Source organism: Prionailurus bengalensis, chromosome A3 (assembly GCF_016509475.1).
Source record: "Prionailurus bengalensis isolate Pbe53 chromosome A3, Fcat_Pben_1.1_paternal_pri, whole genome shotgun sequence".
Taxonomy (NCBI): domain Eukaryota; kingdom Metazoa; phylum Chordata; class Mammalia; order Carnivora; family Felidae; genus Prionailurus; species Prionailurus bengalensis.
Window position 1 is genome coordinate 73,991,469 of NC_057354.1, and position 20,491 is coordinate 74,011,959.

Below are 20,491 nucleotides of genomic sequence, written 5' to 3' on the forward strand. Positions count from 1 at the left end.
TCCTCCCCTTTCCTCAATGAGGCCCCCTCAACCCCACCCCCTTTTAAAGACCCTACTAGCCTCGTGGCTTGTATGGCAAAAGTCTTTTAAAGCCATTGTTATTTGTTTAAATCTACTATTTCGACAGCATTCTGAGGGTTAAAGTGAGAAATAAGTTCACGGTAGAGAGGAGAAATGAGGTTCGCGCCCTAGTCTGGCATGTTGTTAGACAGCCGCCGTGACAGCAGTACGGCATTTGGTGTGGCCACCTACGAGGTGGGGCCTCTGGCGGGGGCGCCGGGAAACCCCGTGGGCCGGCGCGTAGCTTTCCTTTCCGATCCGCCATCTGCGGTGAGTGTGTGCTCCTGGGCCTCTCTCCGCCCAGCGGCCTACCGGGCGCTCTCTTCTGTTTCCCCAGGTCTGACTTCTCTCTTTTTTGTTTTCTTTCTTTTTTTTTGGCTCAACCTCAGGTGGAACTGCCGCCAAGATGCAGATTTTCGTGAAGACCCTTACGGGGAAGACTATCACTCTTGAGGTATGGCCAGGTGGCGTGAGGAAGTCAAGGCCTGAATGTGGGCCTGAAGTGGAGTTAGGGATCCGTGCCGCTTTCTGTAGCAGAATATTTAGAAGTTTGGGTTCAGAAGACTGGCTCTGAGTTGAGCCTTTGCTGAGTAGGGGCCTAGGGCTGACTTTAGATAACTGAAGAGTGGGCACTCCCTTCTCCAATGGTTCTGGCCAGGTAGTCAAAGTCGGGCTCCTGCGGAGGGGTAAGGAGGCGCTCCCACGGGTGGGGGCGAACACGTGTGGTCCAGCCGCCGCCGCCCGCCTGCCCTGGGCTCAGGAAGTGTGCACGCCAGCAGCGGACCTGGCAGGGGTTGCTTGCACCCTGGATAAGTGATCAGCTGTGTTGGGTAGGCTTCCGCCCTCCACCAGCTTGGTTTGGGGGTAACTTTAAAGTTGAACTGGGTAAGGGGTCTGGGTGGTTCAGTCGCTTAAGCTTCCGGCATGGGGCTCTTTGCTGACTGCTCAGCCTGCAGCCTCCTTCGGACTCAGTGTCTCCCTCTAGCTCTCTGCCCCTCCCCCGCTCGATCGCGCTCATTTTCTAAAAAAAATAAACATTAAAAAAATTAAATTGGGCATTTATTCTAGTTTCTTAATATTATCAATATATTTTCATTTTAAAATTCCTAGGTTGAACCTTCAGATACAATAGAAAATGTGAAGGCCAAGATTCAGGATAAGGAAGGCAAGTAATACTGTCCAGTTCAGAGAAATTAACCTGTACTGGCGCCGGTCTACTTACTAGACATACCTGCTGTGGGTGGGATGGAAAGAGGTCGAAATGACAAAGTCAAATGCTTTTGAAATAATAAATATTATGAGCATGGAGCCAAAAAGGGGTGCACTTCACATGTGTGAATTTGGGCGAGCTATTTAATTCTCTACATGCATTTATTTCTTTAGCTGTAAAATGAAGATACTACTATTAACACGTATGGTCATTAGGATTAAATGGGTTAACTTATACAAGCATTTAAAACCATGCCTAGCTGGGGCGCCTGGGTGGCGCAGTCGGTTAAGCGTCTGACTTCAGCCAGGTCACGATCTCGCGGTCCGGGAGTTCGAGCCCCGCGTCAGGCACTAGGCTGATGGCTCAGAGCCTGGAGCCTGTTTCCGATTCTGTGTCTCCCTCTCTCTCTGCCCCTCCCCCGTTCATGCTCTGTCTCTCTCTGTCCCAAAAATAAATAAACGTTGAAAAAAAAAAAATAAATAAACTGTGGTACCTACATGCAATGAAATGTTAAAAAAATAAATAAATAAATAAATAAAACCATGCCTAGCTTATAGTGACTGCTATTAGTACCCTTTATTTGATTAAGGATTATTTATAAATCTTAAGCAGATATGCTTCTTCTGATGTGACTGACTGTTTTATTAGGAATTCCTCCTGATCAGCAGAGATTGATCTTTGCTGGCAAGCAACTGGAAGATGGACGTACTTTGTCTGACTACAACATTCAAAAGGTCTGTTTGGAGGACAGAGCAGTCCTTTAAATATAAATCTTATTTTGTAAGTTTTGACCACACAAAAGTGGGGGCCAATAGTATTAGATTAGCAGTAGGTTCTTAGTGACCCCTGCGTTAACATTTCAGGAGCACTGTTATAGTTTCTCACATTCTGGATTTTGTGGATTGCATTCCTGGTGTGATACAATGTGTTTTTTGATCTCCCTATAAACAAGTAGTTAATATTCCCTCCACAACTTCCTGTTCTCTGGTATTGTGTACTTCTTAGCCATCCAGTTAGAAAATGCATGATGCTAGTTGCCCTTTCTTAATGGAATGTGAACATTAATCATTTTAAAGCCTGTTTCATACTCTTTCATTAATAGGAGTCCACTCTTCATCTTGTGTTGAGACTTCGTGGTGGTGCTAAGAAAAGGAAGAAGAAGTCTTACACCACTCCCAAGAAGAATAAGCATAAGAGAAAGAAGGTTAAATTGGCCGTCCTGAAATACTATAAGGTGAGCCAAGTTAGAATAAGTTTCTATCTGTAGATTAATTTTGTTTGCACCTCTGGTTTCAAACTCAAGTTTTATTTAAATTCTAATTAATTAACTTGTAATATTGGTTTCAGGAATAGGATTTAGTGATTCATCACTTACATATAACACCCAGTGTTGATCATAAACAAGTACCCTCCTTAATGCCCATCACCCATTTAGCCCATCTCCCACCCATGTCCCTCCATCAATCCTTTTGGTTCGCTATAGTTACGGTTTGCTTCCCTTCCCCCCCACCCCCCCACCCCAAGATGTTCATCTGTTTTGTGGTATCAAACTCTTTAAAAGCTTTGTTCCTGTTTGGTGTTTGAACAAGCTTCATATGATGGGCTTCACTTTAAGCTGCTTGTTCCAAATTAAAGTTCTGATTTTGAAGTCAGATCTGGGTTTAGGTCTTAGATCTGTCCACCACTTGCAAGACTGAACTGTACTGAGTGTGTGAACTTTAATGAGGTTGAATATTTTGAGTCCCTTAACTTAGACATCAGAATACATTGTAAAATTACCTTAACAGCAGGTTTGTACTTTTTAGGTGGATGAGAATGGCAAAATCAGTCGCCTTCGTCGGGAGTGCCCTTCAGATGAATGTGGTGCTGGAGTTTTTATGGCTAGCCACTTTGATAGACATTATTGTGGCAAATGTTGTCTGACCTACTGCTTCAACAAACCCGAAGACAAGTAACTGTATATGGGTTAATAAAAGACATGAACTAACATTCAATTGTTGAAATTTTTTAGTCACTTAAAGAGTGGTTTTTAAGTATCAAATTGAAGATCACACCATTTTCTTTGATAAACTACATATACTTTGGCAGAATTAGGTTGTATTTAGTATCAACTGTCTAGATACAAGCCAGTTTGTATTTCTGTTAATTTTTAACATAGGCACTGTTAACATTTGGACCAGATAAATTTTTGTTGTGGGGGTTGTGCATCATAGGCCTCTCTCTACCCACCTGATGCCGGTAGCACACCGTTTCCACCAAGTGTATCCAAACACTGCCAAATGATCCTGGGATGGTAGGGTGGAGGCTGTCCATTCCCCCCACCCCCGCCCACTTGAGAAACACTGGTATGAATGGGTGTTACACCTTGCCTTAAAAAGAGACTACAACATATTTGTTTCATATATAAGAAATATAAAAGCTAAGTTATCCTGAGTCCCTGGGTGGTTTGGCTGGTATATTTGCAGTGTACAGTACATGGGAACATTCTTATTGAATGTTGAGTGTGAAATCTTAGAACTTTAAACTATTTGTTCACTAGTACTGTTAATGTTGAGAAAGTTTTAAGCAATATTTGGCACTATATTTTGCCCATGAGCTAAATTGAGGGAGTTTTGCTTGTTTTGATACCACTCAACGAAAACATGCAATGGACTTGCTACATTCAATGGCACTGATAATGAACAATTCCCTTTTACCATGTCATACCATTCTTAACAGGATTTCTACTTGGAGGCATCCTTAAATAACGTTTCCTATCTCTGTAGCATTTTGACAAGTTATCCATGTTAACACCTGGTAGAGCTACTTGGGTATTTTTGGCCAGAAGTGAATTCTTCCCTTCACTAAAGCATAACTAGTCGTTCTATAATAAAGCAAGATACTTGTTTTTAAATTTATTTTTTAAAATAATCTCTGCACCCAACATAGGGTTCAAACTTCAGACCCTGAGATCAAGAGTCACTGAGCCAGCCAGGCACCCCGTTAATTGTTAACATTTTTAATGTAATTTTAAAATCCTGGATTCCAAGAAGTCTTAGCTGGAATTTCTTTTTCTTCATAACAAACAATTTCATCTCCCACTTTAAATTCTACCTTTTCTTCATCCAAACTGAGACCACAGTCCATTCCAGTTTTGATGACTGAAATGTCATCTTTATGGTGTTTCAATGAGGTTAATGAGCCTTAAAATATAAAAACAAAAAAACAAGGTAGGTATATTCAACAAATTATACCTGCTAAGTGCTATACAGTCTGGTGTTAAAAGGAAAATTACCCTGAAAGTCCTAAATTTTACAGTCCTATCATGTTAAATGATGGAACTAAATACTAGGGAAACCAAAGAAAAATGGTTTGCTGTAAGCAAGATGCGGTTTATAGGGAAAGAACTAAATCTCCCATTTCAAAGGTTAGACTAACTTTGCAGAGGATGGCATTGTACTCAAGATTTAAAGAATGAGATAATCCAGGATAAAAGACATTGCAGGCAAAAAGGTCAAGGTAAGCCAAGTACAATGCTGTAGATCAGGGGTAGGAGACAGCTGGAAGGGTAATTTGCGGCCAATTTTTAGAAGCTTAGGAAACTAGATTACTGATTTATCAGGCTTGTTACAGGTTATATAGATTACCAGGCAGGACTAAAAATCCTGGAAGAGACATCAGGACTTGTAAGGGAGGGAGCCTGTCACCTGGAGACGAGGTTTGAGTTAACAAAAGGTAACAGCCTGAACCAGGATAAGGGAGTGAGATTTTAGGTGGTTACATGGAATCAGTAGGTTTGGGTGACTGGATTTAATATAGAAACAGATTGTGATCTTGCTTACCCTTCCAAATAACACGTCCATTACGGATTAATTTAAATTTTTTCTGTTTTTCTAACTGACCCTTTTGGACTCTGCAGCCAGCCACAGGAACTTTTTTCTTCCCTTCTGTTACAGAGAAGGTAGCTAGTATACAAGCCTCACCTTTAGAAAGAAGAGAACATTAGATGCACACAAAAGATTTTGAGAAATACATAATTTCACATATTCTGCAGAGCAAGAATTAAAGGTGTGAGAAAAATACAAACTCATGTACTGAAATCCTGTTTTTCTCTGACTCTACAACTTTATTTTCCTGACTGCTCATAGAAACATAAACATGAAAATCCTTGGGTTTTCTTGGAAAAGAACCTGCTTGCCTAAAAAAATGAACAAGGGAAAAAGAAATTCACTTTTTTAGCTGAAAATGCACTAGAAGATAACAGTTTACTGTCTGCTTTATGAAAACCTAGTTTTCACCTGTCCCTCAATATATTATTCTTGAAGAGAACATCTGTCATCACCTAATTTTAATCTCCCCATTGATAATTTATATTCACTTAAATACTGATTCTGTGACTCAGCTTAAAGCTTAATTTTTTTCACTGAAAATTAAATTCCAATAATGACATGGTATCATACACTATAATATACCGATTTACTGGGGTTAGTGTTATTTGGCTGATGGAAACCCTTGTATGACTCAAAAGTTTTCCAAATTGTGCCTTAGCACAAGAACATACAAATCTCTGTATGGTCATGTTTAGCAGATCAGAAAAGCCTAAAATCTCTGGACCATAAGAACAGATAAAACGATTCAGTCCATCTCAAATAAATTTAGGCTTCCATCTGGCCAAGGGATATGCTAGAAAGAATATTTCTAAATATGTGATATTTAAATGTAAAATTAACTATTCTCATGGTGGACTTCTCGGCCAACTCCAGGACAAAATCAGTGGCTCCTTCCAGAACACTGTATATAATCTTCATGCATCCCATCCCAGTCTAATTTGTGTTATAATTAGTTGATGTCTAAACCTTAGGGCAAGTTCTTACTGCCTAACTTGCCTTTGTATCCTCAGGGCCAAAGCATAGGCTGCAGAGGGCAGGTTTATAATACATAGGAAGTTACATTGAATATATCATTTTTTCTAGGACACAGGCCATTTATTGGAACAGTGAAGGTATTTCAACAGTGAACTATAATTCCCCTAAACTTTGCTTTCAAGTGTTCTTCACAGCACCTAAGATATGAATGTTTAATATACAGTGAACACTCACCAATTGGATGCTCTTCCACAATGCAAGGCAATCTGCTGCTCAGTTCTTCCTGCAAATCTTCAATTAGGCGGTAAATGATTTTGTGAAGTTTGATTTTTACTCCTTTTTTTGTAGCAGACTTCTGGATAACATTGCCTGCATTCACATTGAAGCCATATATAACACCTGGGAAGCAGAAATAGAATCAATAAAGTAGCACAAATATTGTATTAAGGACTTTTCTTTCAAGCAGAAACTCAAATCTAAATAGTTTTATTTCGGGCAGCCTGAGTGGCTCAGTAAATTAAGCTAAGCGTCGGACTCCTGGTTGCAGCTTAGGTCATGATCTCTTGGTTTGTGGGATTGAGCCCCGTGTCTGGCTCTGTGCTAACACCATAGAACCTGCTTGGGATTCTCTCTCTCCCTCTCTCTCTCTCTGCCCCTCCCTTGCTCACTTGCATGCTCTCTCTCAAAATACACTTAAAAACAAAAAGGTTTTAGGGGTGCCTGGGTGGCTCAGTCAGTTAAGCGTCCAACTTCGGCTCAGGTCATGATCTCACAGTTCATGGGTTCAAGCCCCATGTTGGGCTCTCTGCTGACAGCTTGGAGCTTGAAGCCTGCTTCAGATTCTGTGTCCCTCTCTCTCTGCCCCTCCCCTGCTCATGCTTTCTCTCTCAAGAATAAACATTAAAAAAAAAGTTTTATTTCCTTCTATGTAAATTAAAAGTGGTGATGAAAAATTCTGTAATTTTTTCTCATGAAAACTAGTAAATTTTCAAATTAACCAAAGGATTTTACAAATACTATTGTAGCTTGTTTAACAAGGAAAACTTCTTTATAATTTTTAAACCCATTAATTTAAGAGACAAAAGTACCCATACTGTGCAAGGCAGTACGCTAAACAAAACTTTGATTTTTATACCAGAGAAATAAGAAAACAAAAATTGAATAGGGCTGAAATATTTTTACATTATTTTAATAACAATTGTATTACTAAATTATAAACTTATTGTCTACAACTTTTTGTGGTTTATTCTTAGATATTCAGCTGGCCAAAAGATGCTCCAAAATAGTTACTAAATTGGTAAAGTTTAAGAGTTATTTAAGAAATGAAAGAAATTCTATGGAGTTGACTATTTTGCCAAAGAACAAATAATATATTTAACAGCAAATACCTTAGAGGGGATAAAAAGCAAAACACTCCTGGCCTTAAACAAGTGATAAAAATGAAAGCAAACAAGTTAATCAAGAGAAAAACACAACCACCTTGAAAGTTTTATCATTAAGAAATCATTTAACACGCTACCTGCATTATATAGTATAGTGCTAGGCTGGTCAATGCCTAGAAAATACTTTGAATTAGCCAGTACTGGGGCACCTGGGTGGCTCAGTCAGTTAAGCGTCCGACTTCAACTCAGGTCACAAGTTGGAGCCGCACATTAGGCTCTGTGCTGATAGGTCAGAGCCTGGAGCCTGCTTCAGATTCTGTGTCTCCCTCTCTCTGCCCCTCCCCTGCTCACGCTTTGTCTCTCTCTCTCTCTCAAAAATAGATAAAAACATTAAAAAAATTTTTTTAATTAAAAATAAAAATTAAAAATGAATTAACCATAACCAGCATTACTATTTAGTAGAAGTAACATCTAATTCTAAATAAGTACAGTCATTAAGTACCTCCTTCCTAAGTGATTCATTAATTAATAAAATGTTGGTGCCTTGCTAGGTGTTAGACTTAAAGTGAGTCATGAGTCACCTTTTTGTATATCATAAGTTCAACTAATAGTCCAGTCCCCCTACCTTCTACGCATTTAATTAAAGCTAAAAACTGTTTGCTTCAATAGTGCATATACTAAAGCCAAAAACAGCTTTTAATCTAAGAAAGGTTTATATAATTATCAATAGACAAAAAACAGGTAGACAAAAGTAAAAGATGAAGTAAAATACTGAACAGGCTGATTACAGTGTCAGGAGCATTCAAAAGTCTAAATAAAAGATACAGAGAACCAACCTTGGGTTGGGTGGGGAAACGGGAAAGGCAGTAATTATCTTTATTTATAAATAAGTAAGTAAGTAAGTAAGTAAGTAAGTAAAATCAAAAAACCTTCTGGGACTTGAAAGAGTTCCCCAAGGTTGTAGTGTGAAAACAATGAGTGAAGTTATGGCTGCAATACTGCGCATCCCACTGAGCTCAAAGGCTGGGACTCCACTAGAGCAGGAAGGGTGATGCTGATAAGGGTAAAGGGCAAGTTGATTAGCCAAGCTACAAAAGACTGAAGGTAATGGTTCACAGTGTGTTCTAGGGAACACAGTTAAACAAACAGGAAATAGAAATCTTACCATGAAATGTTTCAGCAAGGTTAACATCATTTTCACTGACATCACCCACACCAAAATGTACTAATTCAAGTTCACACTCATGTGAAGCATCATAGGTATCCATAATGTTCACAATGGCCTCAACAGAACCATCAACATCACCTAAAAAAGTTTGAAATTACTGGTGTTAAGAGTTAGACATTAACAGACACAAAATGACAAAAATCTATTTAAAGTCATAATAAGAATGGCAATTACCACTTTTATTTAGGTTTAGCATTATAAACATCTATTTAACTTAAGTATTTAGAACCAAAAGTACATTTACAACAAAACATCAAGAAAAATGTTTATTAAAATCTCTCCCAGTGAGTCATCCAGAGTTCATGAGTTCAAGCCCCATATCAGGCTTTCTGCTGTCAGCACAGAGCCCACTTGGGATCCTCTATCCCCCTCTCTGCCCCTCCCCTGCTCGTGTTCTCTCTCTAAAAAAGAAATAAACATTAAAAAAAAACAAAAAAACAAAACAAAACACCTCTCCCCCAGTGAGACATGGGCAAAAAGGAGGGCAAAAGGTACAACCTTCCAGTCATAAATAAGTCATGGGGATGTAATGTACAGTACGGTGACTATAGTTAATAATACTATATTATACATTTGAAAGTTGCTAAAAGAGTAGATCTTAAAAGTTCTTATCACAAGAAAAAAAAGTTTTGTGACTGTGTATGGTGATTAGACTTACTGTGGTGGTCATTTTGCAATATATACAAATATCAAATCACTGCTATATACCTGAAACTAACATAATGTTATATGTCAATTACACATCAATAAAATAAATCTCCCCCAAAATACCAAAATAATTTTAGCTTAAATTTAATGGCCGAAATTAATTGTGAGAATGAAGAAATACACATATTTATAATACAAAAATGAGTAATGAAGTAAAATCTTTCCAAAGTCACCTTTAATAATTATAGGAAGTACATTTGAATCCTTTTCTTCTTTCTCTTTTGTCTTTAAGGGTTTTTGTTCTTTTTTTTCTTGGTACTTTAGAAATGATCTCTCCTTCCAATGCAAAGTGCCATATTTCTCACGGGCTTTCCGATGTGCTTCTTGGTGTTCCTTTCGCTTTTCTTCTATTATTTTCAGATTCTCTTTGTTTTTCTCCTGTTCTTGCTCATACTTCCGCCAGTCAACAACTTCACGTGCCCTAGGCTTTATAGGGGAAAAAACAGGCATTATTTAACTAAAGAGAAACCAGCATCTTGTGGATTAAAAAAGCTTGATGTTTTTCCCCAACTTAGCTTGGTCTAACTCATATATGAAACCACTAATTTTATAAATTTTGATAAACTTATAAAACTTTAATCTAGGGTCTTTGTATACACAGATGATTTAATTTTTAAATATTACCTCAAATTTTTAAAAATTCCATAGCCAAATTATAAAATGGCACCACTGGCCCTCTCATAAGCCTTTATAGTCTATACTTATTTGTTAACACAAATATACTTATTTGGTAGAAAATCAGAGAATATTTAAAATCACTGTATCCCACGATATATCACAGTGAAACTGGCAAGATACAAAAAAAAGAAAGAATTCTGAAAGCAGCTAGGGACAAACAGGTCCTACTTAACCTACAAGGGAAGACACATAAGGGTCATAGCAGACCTGCCCACTGAAACATGGCAGGCCAGAAGGGAGTGGCAAGAAATATTCAATGTGCTGAATAGGAAAAATATGCAGCCAAGAATCCTTTATCCAGCAAGGCTGTCATTCAAAGTAGAAGGAGAGATACAGGCTTTCCCAGACAAACAAAAACTGAAGAAGTTCATGACCACTAAACCAGCCCTGCAAGAAATCCTAGGGTTACCCTGTGAGTGGAAAGCAGCAAAGACTACAAAAGACCAAAGACAACACCACAAGCATGAAACCTACAGATAACACAATGACACTAAATCCATATCTTCCAACAATAACTCTGAATGTAAATGGACTAAATGCCCCAATCAAAAGACACAAGGTATCATTGTGTCTAAAGACACAATGGATAAAAAAACAAGATCCATCTATATGCTGCCTACAAGAGACTCATTTTAGACCTGAGGACACATTCAGATTCAAAGTGAGGGTATGGAGAACCATCTATCACACTATCGGATGTCAAAAGAAAGCCTGAGTAGCCATACTAACATCACACAAACTAGATTTTATTTATTTAAAAAAAATTTTTTTAATGTTTTAACTTTATTTTTGAGAGAGAGATACAGAGTGTGAGTGGGACAGGGGCAGAGAGAGAGGGGGACACAGAATCTGAAATAGGCTCCAGGCTCTGAGCTGTTGGCACAGAACCTGATGTGGGGCTCAAACTCACAGACCGTGAGATCGTGACCTGAATTGAAGTCAGACGCTTAACTGACTGAGCCACCCAGGTGCCCCCCACACAAACTAGATTTTAAAACAAAGACTGTAAGAAGAGATGAAGAAGGGCATTATATCATAATTAAGGGGTGTATCCATCAAGAAGAGCTAATGATTATAAATGTTTATGCCCCTAACTTGAAATGCCCAAATATATAAATCAGTTCATCACAAACATAAGCAAGCTTATTGGTAATAATACTGTAATTGTAGGTGACTATAATACTCCACTTACAACAATGGACAGATAATCTAGGCAGAAAATCAATAAGCAAACAATGGCTTTGAATGATACACTGGACCAAATGGACTTTGACAGATATATTCAGAACTTTTCATCCAAAAGCAGTACATTCTTCTCAAGTACACATGGAACATTCTCCCAAAGAGATTACATACTGGGTCACAAAACAGCCTTCAACAAATATAAAAGGATGGACATCATACCATATATATTTTCAGACCACAACGCTAAGAAACTTGAAATCAACCACAAGAAAAAATTTGGAAAGCCTCCAAACATATGGTGGTTAAAGAACATACTACTAAAGAATTAATGGGTCAATCGGGAAATTTAAAGAAGAAATTAAAATATATATGGAAACAAATGAAAATGAAAACACAACAGTCCAAACCATTTGGGATGCAACAAAGGCAGTCCTCAGAGGAAAATACATCACAATCCAGGCCCATCTCAACAAGCAAGAAAAATCCCAAATACAGAATCTAACCTCACACCTAAAGGAACTAGAAACAGAGTGCAAAGAAAACCCAAGCAGAAGAGAAATGATAAGGATTAGAGCAGAAATAAACAGTATAGAATTAAAAAAAAAACAAACAGTAGAACAGATCAATGAATCTAAGAGCTGTTTTGAAAGAACAAACAAAATTGATAAACTCCTAGCCAGACTTCTCAAAAGAAAAGAGAGAGGACCCAAATAAATAAAATCACAAATGAAAGAGGAGAGATCACAACCAACACCATAGAAATACAAACAATTATTAGTGAATACTATGAAAAATTATATGCCAACAAACTGGACAATCTGGAAGAAATGGACAAATTCCTAGACACCCACACACTCCCAAAACTCAAATGGGAAGAAACAGAAAATTTGAACAGACCCATAACCAGTGAAGAAATGGAATCGGTTATCAAAAACCTCCCAACAAGTAAGAGTCCTGGTCTAGATGGCTTCCAAAGGGAATTCTACCAGACATTTAAAACAGAGTTAATACCTATTCTGCTCATGCTGTTCCAAAAAACAGAAATAAAAGGAAAGCTTCTGGACTCATTCTATGAAGCCAGCATTACCTTGATTCCCAAACCAAACAAAGACCCCACTAAAAAGGAGAATTACAGGCCAATTTCCCTGAAGAACACAGATGCAAAAATTCTCAACAAGATACTAGCAAATCGAATTCAACAGTATATTAAAAGAATTATTCACCATGATCAAGTGAGATTCATTCCTGGGCTGCATGCCTGGTTCAATACTCACAAATCAATGTGATTCATCACATTAACAGAAGAAAGGATAAGAACCACATGACCCTGTCAACAGATGCAGAAAAAGCATTTGACAAAATACAGCATACTTTCTTTTTAAAAATTTTTTTTTTCAACATTTTTTATTTATTTTTGGGACAGAGAGAGACAGAGCATGAACGGGGGAAGGGCAGAGAGAGAGGGAGACACAGAATCGGAAACAGGCTCCAGGCTCCCAGCCATTAGCCCAGAGCCCGACGCGGGGCTCTAACTCACGGACCGCGAGATCGTGACCTGGCTGATGTCGGACGCTTAACCGACTGCGCCACCCAGGCGCCCCCAGCATACTTTCTTAATAAAAACTCTCAAGTAAGTTGGGATAGAAGGAACGTACTTTAACATCATAAAAGCCGTATATGAAAGGCCCACAGCTAATGTCATCCTCAATGGGGAAAAACTGATAGCTTTTCCCCTGAGATCAGGAACACGACAGGGATGTCCACCCTCACCACTGCTATTTAACATAATCTTGGAAGTCCTAGGGTCAGCAATCAGACAACAAAATGAAATAAAAGGCATCCAAATTGACAAAGAAGAAGTCAAACTTTCACTTTCCACAGATGACATGATACTCTACATGGAAAACCCGAAAGACTCCACCAAAAAACTGCTAGAACTGAAACATGAGTTCGGCAAAGTCACAGGATATAAAATGAATGTACAGAAACCAGCTGCATTTGTATACATCAATAACAAAGCAACAGAAAGAGATATCAAGGAATCGATCCCATTTACAATTGCACTAAGAACCATAAAATATTTAGGAATAAACCTAACCAAAGAGGTAAAAGATCTGTACACTGAAAGCTATAGAAAGCTTATGAAAGAAATTGAAGAAGACAAAAAGAAATGGAAAAATATTCCATGCTCATGGATTGGAAGAACAAATATTGTTAAAATGTCGATACTACCCAAAGCAATCTACACATTCAATGCAATCCCAATCAAAATAGCACCAGCATTCTTCTCAGAGCTAGAACAAACAATCCTAAAATTTGTATGGAACCACAAAAGATCCCAAATAGCCAAAGTAATGTCGAAAAAGAAAACCAAAGCTGGAGCCATCACAATCCCAGACTTTAGCCTGTACTACAAAGCTGTTATCATCAAGACAGTACAGTCAAAAACAGACACATAGACCAATGCAATAGAATAAAGAACCCAGAATTGGCCTACTAATCTTCGAGAAAGCAGGAAAGAGTATCCAATGGAAAAAAGAGTCTCTTTAGCAACTGGTGCTGGGAGAACTGGACAGCAACATGCAGAAGAATGAAACTGAACCACTTTCTTACATCATACATAAAAATAAATTCAAAATGGATGACAGGCCTAAATGTGAGACAGGAAACCATCAAAATCCCACAGGAGAAAAAAGGCAGCAACCTCTTTGACCTCGGCCACAGCAACTTCTTACTTAACATGTCTCCAAAGGCAAGGGAAATAAAAGCAAAAATGAACTATTGGGACCTCATCCAGATGAAAAACCTTCTGCACTGCAAAGGAAACAATCAACAAAACTAAAAAGGAACTGACAGAAAGGGAGAAGATATTTATAAATGACATATCAGATAAAGGGTTAGTATCCAAAATCTATAAAAAAATTACCAAACTCAACACCCGAAAAACAAATAATCCAGTGAAGAAATAGGCAGAAGACATGAATAGATACTTTTCCAAAGAAGACATCCAGATGACAAACAGACACATGAAAAGATGCTCAACATCACTCATCATCAGGAAAATACAAATCATAACCACACTGAGATACCACCTCACACCAATCAGAGTGGCTAAAATTAACTCAGGAAACAACAGATGTTAGTGAGGATGTGGAGAAAGGGGAACCCTCTTGTACTGTTGGTGGGAATGCAAACTGGTGCCCCACTGTGGAAAACAGTGTGGAGATTCTTCAAAAAATTAAAAATGGAATTACCCTACAACTCAGCAATAGTACTACTAGGAATTTATCCAAAGGATACAGGAGTGCTGATTCACAGGGGCACATGTACCCCAATGTTTATAGCAGCACTATCAACAATAGCCAAATTATGGAAAGTGCCCAAATGTCCATCAACTGACGAATGGATAAAGAAGATATAGTATATAACAATGGAATACTACTTGGTGAGGAAAAATAATGAAATCTTGCCATTTACAACAATGTGGATGGAACTAGAGGGTATCATGCTACGTATGTCTTCACTCATATACAGAATTGGAGAAACTTAACAGAATACCACAGGGAAAGGGAAGGAAAAAAGTTACAAACAAGAGGGAAGCAAACCATAAGAGACTCTTAAATACAGAGAACAAACTGAGGGTTGATGGGGGTGGGGGGTTGGGGGTGCAGGGAAAATGGGTGATGGGCATTGAGGAGGGCACTTGTTGGGATAAGCACTGGGTATTGTATGTAAGGGATAAATCATGGGAATCTACACCTGAAGGCAAGACTATACTGTATACCCTGTATGTCAGTTAACTTGACACTAAATTATTAAAATAATAAATAAATAAATAAATAAATAAATAAATAAATAAATAAATAAAATCACTGTATCATGTATATAGGAATTAAGCTTGATATACCTCAGATTCTACTTCAAGAATTTCATCTCCTGCAGAAGGGAGGTCTCTCCAGCCTACAATTCCCACTGGCATGCTGGGACAGGCCTCATGGATTGTTTTTCCATTCTCATCAAACATTAAGCGTACTTTTGCCCAACTCTTTCCAGCAACCAGAATGGAGCCTCTCCTCAAAGTTCCTCTTTGAATTATAGCTGTAGTAACAGGCCTAAAATGAAAATAAACATATATATTCATAATGCCATCATCAGGAAGTAAGTACTTTCTTAAGTAGAGCAAAGATATCTTTACAAGACTAAAATATATATACTATGTACACACAGGGTTAGCCCCACTACTTCTCAAGCAGTTTTTCATACTATAAAAACATTTCTATATAATTGCCAAAAGGTAGAAGCAAACCAAATGTCCATCAACTGAGTAATAAAGAAAATTCAGTGTATACATATAATGGAATATTATGCAACCTTAAAAAAAGAAAGCCCTGTCACATGCTCCAACATGAATGAACCTACCATGAGGACATCATGTTAAATGAAATAAGCCAGTCAAAAAGGACAAATACTGTATTATTCTAGTCATATGAAGTACCTAAAGTAGTCAAAATCATAGAAACAGAAAATCTAAAGATACTTGCCAAGGGTTGGGGGTTGGAAGGAGGGGAAATTAGGGTTTCGTGGGTATAGAGTTTCAGTGGGGTTTTTTTGGTGGTTGTTGTTGTTTGGGGTTTGGGGGGTTTTTTGGGGTTTTTTTGGTTTTTTGAGAGAGGGTGCAAGTGAGTGAGGGGCAGAGAGAGGGAGAGAGAGAGAGAATCCCACGAGGGGAGAGAGACAGAGAGACAGAGAGAGAGAAGAGAGTGAAGCAGGGCTCACCCAAAGCGGAGTACAAGCTCACCCGAAGCAGGGCACGAGCTCACCTGAAATATATGCACAAGCTCACCTCGTGTGGGACTTGAACCTAAATTGTGAGATTATGACGTGAGCCAAAGTCAGATGTTTAACTGACCGAGCCACCCAGATGCCCCAGAGTTTGTTTTACAAGATTAAAAAGTTCTAGAGATCTGTTGTACAACAATGTGAAAATACTTAATATTACTGAACTTAAACATGGTTAAGACGGTAAATTTAATGTTATGCTTCTTTTATCACGCTTTTAAAAAAAAGGAAAACAAAACACATTTTTTATCAGCTTATGGCAGTGGAGGATGCAGTTAGCTGAGTATTCTGACAGAATGCTAATCCTCTTTCCGTAACTAATTTGTTAAGAAGTGAAACCTCTTGCTGATAGGGAGAAAAATTAAAGAGAAGAAAAACCCAAAGACCTTCCTGGATAGAATATTAATGGGTAAGGACATAAAGAATTTAGAAACCCTGAGGGCAACATTTGCTATTTCATTCCAATTTGTTAGTCTATGAGGCTTTATTTATCAATTCAGTTAAGTCAGTGGAGAAAAATATCCAAACAAACTGAACTACTTACACCATTAAATGTGACTAGGAGATATATAGATAGTTGCTATGGCTACTGGTAACTGCATTTAAAACAAATTTTTTAATGTTTATTTATTGTTGAGAGAGAAAGTGTGCAAGGGTGGGGGGGGGGGTGTGCAGAGAGAGAGAGGGAGACACAGAATATGAAGAAGGCTCCAGGCTCTGAGCTGTCAGCACAGAGCCCTATGTGGGGCTCCAACTCACGAACTGTGAGATCATGACCTGAGGCGAAGTAGAACGCTTAACTGACTGAGCCACCCAGGAGCCCCTGATAACTAAATTTTTATGTTCCATGTGCTAATGCAATAAAATGCTTTTCAAAACAAATGCTTTGAAAATATTGTCCATGTCTAACAATAATATGCAATAAAATAATGCATTGTTACATAATCAAGCCACAAAAACAATGAAACAAATTATTAAAAAGCAAGCATTTTAACAGTCCTACCCTCTTCCTTTGTCCGTGAAAGATTCTATTACTGTTCCTTCTACTGGACCATTGAGGTCTGCTTTCAGTTCTAACATCTCTGCCAGAGCAATTGTTGCCTCTGCCAAAGCCATCAGATTATCGCCCTTTAATAACAAAAAAGGGTGTTAAGATACATAAATAAAATATTATCTGTAAATGTAAATACCAGTGTCAGAAAGCGAAATAATCCTAAACAGTTATATCATACTTTTCTCTTTAAGCATTAAACGCATGAATCACCCAATCAGAAAGAAGGAAGGAGGCCAGGAAAGGAGGAAGCGGGGAGGGAGGGAGGGAGGGAGGAAAAAACAAAGGAAGGAAAAGCAAGAAAACCTGATCCAGGGACATATCTTTCAAGAAAGAATGGCGATTTTCTTTTCTTTTCTTTTAATGTTTATTTATTTTTTAGAGAGGGAGAGAGAAGAGAGAGAGACAAAGCACGAGTGGGGGAGAAGCAGCAAAACAGGGAGACAGAATCTGAAGTAGGTTCCAGGCTCTAAGCTGTCAGCACAGAGCCTGACGCGGGGCTCGAACTCATGAGCCATGAGATGATGACCTGAGCCAAAGTGTGATGCTCAACCAACTGAGCCATCCAGCCACCCCAAGAATGGTGATTTTCTTAAAAGGAGGCCCACTAGTGGTGCTTATTAATACCCCTTCATAAATACATGCTTCATGCATTCTCCTCCATCTGTCTCTACCATCTGTCTCTTCCTCTCGCTTTCTTTACAATGCTACTTGACATTTGAAGTTCTAGCCAACTGAATAAGCTTTCACATCTATTATTTCATTTGATCCACTCAAGAATGCTGTAAAATAAGTAAATCAAACATTACTTACTCTTATTAATAAGGAGAAAAAGTACAAACTAGACCCAGTGTCTAAGATACACTCTGTAATTACCCAGCTGTGTAACCTTGAAGAATCAGTTCACCTCCCTGGATCACCTTTCCTCAACTGGAAATGAGGAAGCTTGATTAGATGATTCTTTCACCTTTAATGATCTATGGTTACTAGGCATTCTAGGGCTCCAAGATCACACAGCTGATTAACTGACGATGGAACTCAAACTGATGGGCAAGGGATTTTTCCACTCTCTGTCAGTTAAGAGGCTGCTCAGTTGTCAGAGTATAAAACAACGGACACAAGTTGTTTGTAAACAATACAAAACAATACTTTCCTTACCCATCCAAATATTCCCAGTATTGATTTAAAGTTACAAAATGCTACTCTGAAAAGTAGAGCTGGGGTGTTTCTTTGCATGAAATAGTCCTCTATCTCTACTTGGAAAAAAAGGCCTCATCTTTCTTTCTGTCACACCCTCCCAATTCCCTCCATTCCCCAGAAATCATCTCTGCCATGCATAAGCAGCTTTACATTTACCTACTCATCTCAAGGTATCTGGGCAGAAAAGGTGGCTGTGTCTTCAAATGTTTTAATCTTGCCATCTGGCTTTCAGAGTGCAACAGCAATTGAGGTATAGTGGAAACATAATAAAGCAAGGTGGCATTTCAGAGTTTCAGAGAAAAAGAGGCCTGGCTTCAATATCAATGAAGGCATGATTGCTAAGCATCCTAGAAGTAACAAATTTAGGAAAATTAAAGATAAAATGAGACTTAATTAGAGGAAGGTGGCCAAATACAGTACCATCCCCTCAGTAAGTGATCTGGAAAAAAAAGTAAGCATCCTAGAAGTAACAAATTTAGGAAAATTAAAGATAAAATGAGACTTAATTAGAGGAAGGTGGCCAAATACAGTACCATCCCCTCAGTAAGTGATCTGGAAAAAAAAGTATTGTAGATTATATATGAACCATGGAACATGATAAGAATGGACAAAAAAGGAAATTGTTACTTAGCAGCAACCTGTACAGGAAAGGAGAACTGCAAAATGCTGTCACAAAGCAGGTACTCAGCTTCCTTGGTGTTTTTCAATCAGAAAAGAATAATTGGTCATTTAAAGGAAAATGGAGAGGCACCTGGGTGGCTCAGTTGGCTTTAAGCATCCAACTCTTCATTTCTGCTAAGGTCATGATCTCACAGTTCCTGGGATCTAGTCTCACTTCAGGCTCTGCACTGACAGCATGGAGCCTGCTTAGGATTCTCTCTCCCTCTCTCTGTCCCTCTCCCACTCACACTCTTTCTCTCAAAATAAATAAATAAACGTTAAAAAAAAAAAAGAAAATGGAATTCATCATAAATAACAAAACTTATGGCAATTTAATTCATGGAAACATTGAATCAATCAATAACAAACTGAACCCAAATGTTTTATCTTTGTATTAGTGAAATTTTTATGTTTAAATATCTCTTAAATGCCCTAAAACCTATTCTGTAATTTTTCAGTATAAAATCAAGTACTTTTTATTACAAATTGGATTTCATTTCTGCTTAAAATAGTCTTCAGCAGCTTACTATTACGCTATGCCTACAACATCCACCACGTATTCTTATACTTAGAATAAGCATTAGGAGGCACCTGGGGTGGCTCAGTCAGTTGGGCATCTCACTTTGGTTCCAGTCAGGATCTCACTGCTCGTGAGTTCAAACCAGCATTGGGCTCTGCGCTGACAGCTCAGAGCCTGGAGCCTGTTTCAGATTCTGTCTTCGTCCATCTGCCCCTCCCCTGCTCGCTCTCTCTCTCTCAAAAATATAAAAAACGAAACATAAAAAAATTAAAAAAAAAAAAAAAAAAGAAAAACATTAGGTCTGGACTTGATTCCTGACTGTTCTGTTGTATAACCCTAGACTGGTGACTGACCTCAGAAAGCCTAATTTCTTTTTTTCTTTCTTTTAATGTTTATTTATTTTTGAGGTAGGGGACAGAAAGAGAGGGAGAGAGAGGTTCTGAAGCAGGCTCTGGACTATCAGCATACAGCCCGACAGAAGGCTTGAACTCACCAACTGTGAGATCACGACCTAAGCCAATGTCGGACAATTAACTGACTGAGCCACCTGGGCACCCCAGAAAGTCGAATTCCTAATCTGCCAAACCAAGATAATGATGCTAGCTTTGCCTAGTACACAAAGGGTTTTTAAACAACAGAAATTATATATGTCCAGATGTTCTTTAGGTATAGTCCCCTATGTGCATTATGAACAGCAGTCCCAACCTAACACATCATCTCTGAGGTGCCTGCACTTACCGTGAGTGCAGAGATGTGCACTGCTTGAACGTCACCTCCATAATCCTCACACACTACATCATGAGCTAGCAGTTCTTTTTTCACTTTTTCAGGATCAGCCTCAGTTTTGTCACATTTGTTTATAGCAAGGACGATAGGAACTGAAGAGTTAAAAAGAATGCAAATGAGGATACCTTCAATTCCAGGTA

At 38.4% G+C, this 20,491-nt stretch overlaps 2 protein-coding genes across 7 annotated transcripts in view; one reads left to right on the plus strand and one right to left on the minus strand.

The window, feature by feature from the left end:
• The first annotated feature begins 257 nt into the window (after positions 1-257).
• On the plus strand, positions 258-3,259 carry RPS27A (ribosomal protein S27a). The gene is made up of 6 exons (XM_043603404.1): positions 258-330; positions 450-514; positions 1,171-1,225; positions 1,919-2,004; positions 2,373-2,504; positions 3,076-3,259. The coding sequence occupies exons 2-6, from the start codon at positions 467-469 to the stop codon at positions 3,223-3,225; spliced, it is 471 nt and encodes a 156-aa protein (XP_043459339.1). The 5' UTR covers positions 258-330; positions 450-466; the 3' UTR covers positions 3,226-3,259.
• Positions 3,149-20,491, minus strand: part of MTIF2 (mitochondrial translational initiation factor 2) — a 29,343-nt gene continuing 12,000 nt past the window's right edge. For all 6 annotated transcript variants that reach the window (XM_043603396.1, XM_043603397.1, XM_043603398.1 and 3 more), the window contains 8 exons: positions 20,304-20,443; positions 17,138-17,262; positions 15,203-15,407; positions 9,606-9,858; positions 8,662-8,802; positions 6,349-6,513; positions 5,092-5,232; positions 3,149-4,452 (listed from right to left, as the gene is read on the minus strand). In XM_043603396.1, the coding sequence (XP_043459331.1) occupies positions 4,280-4,452; positions 5,092-5,232; positions 6,349-6,513; positions 8,662-8,802; positions 9,606-9,858; positions 15,203-15,407; positions 17,138-17,262; positions 20,304-20,443 (1,343 nt within the window). In that variant the 3' untranslated portion in view covers positions 3,149-4,279. The remainder of the gene's footprint in view (positions 4,453-5,091; positions 5,233-6,348; positions 6,514-8,661; positions 8,803-9,605; positions 9,859-15,202; positions 15,408-17,137; positions 17,263-20,303; positions 20,444-20,491) is intronic.

What these genes read in the sequence shown, in the direction of transcription:
- RPS27A (XM_043603404.1), top strand. Translation starts at nt 467, where the DNA reads ATGCAGATTTTCGTGAAGACCCTTACGGGGAAGACTATCACTCTTGAG. An exon ending in CTGACTACAACATTCAAAAG is followed by an intron (nt 2,005 to 2,372) that starts GTCTGTTTGGAG and finishes TTTCATTAATAG; the next exon opens with GAGTCCACTCTTCATCTTGT. An exon ending in CCGTCCTGAAATACTATAAG is followed by an intron (nt 2,505 to 3,075) that starts GTGAGCCAAGTT and finishes TGTACTTTTTAG; the next exon opens with GTGGATGAGAATGGCAAAAT.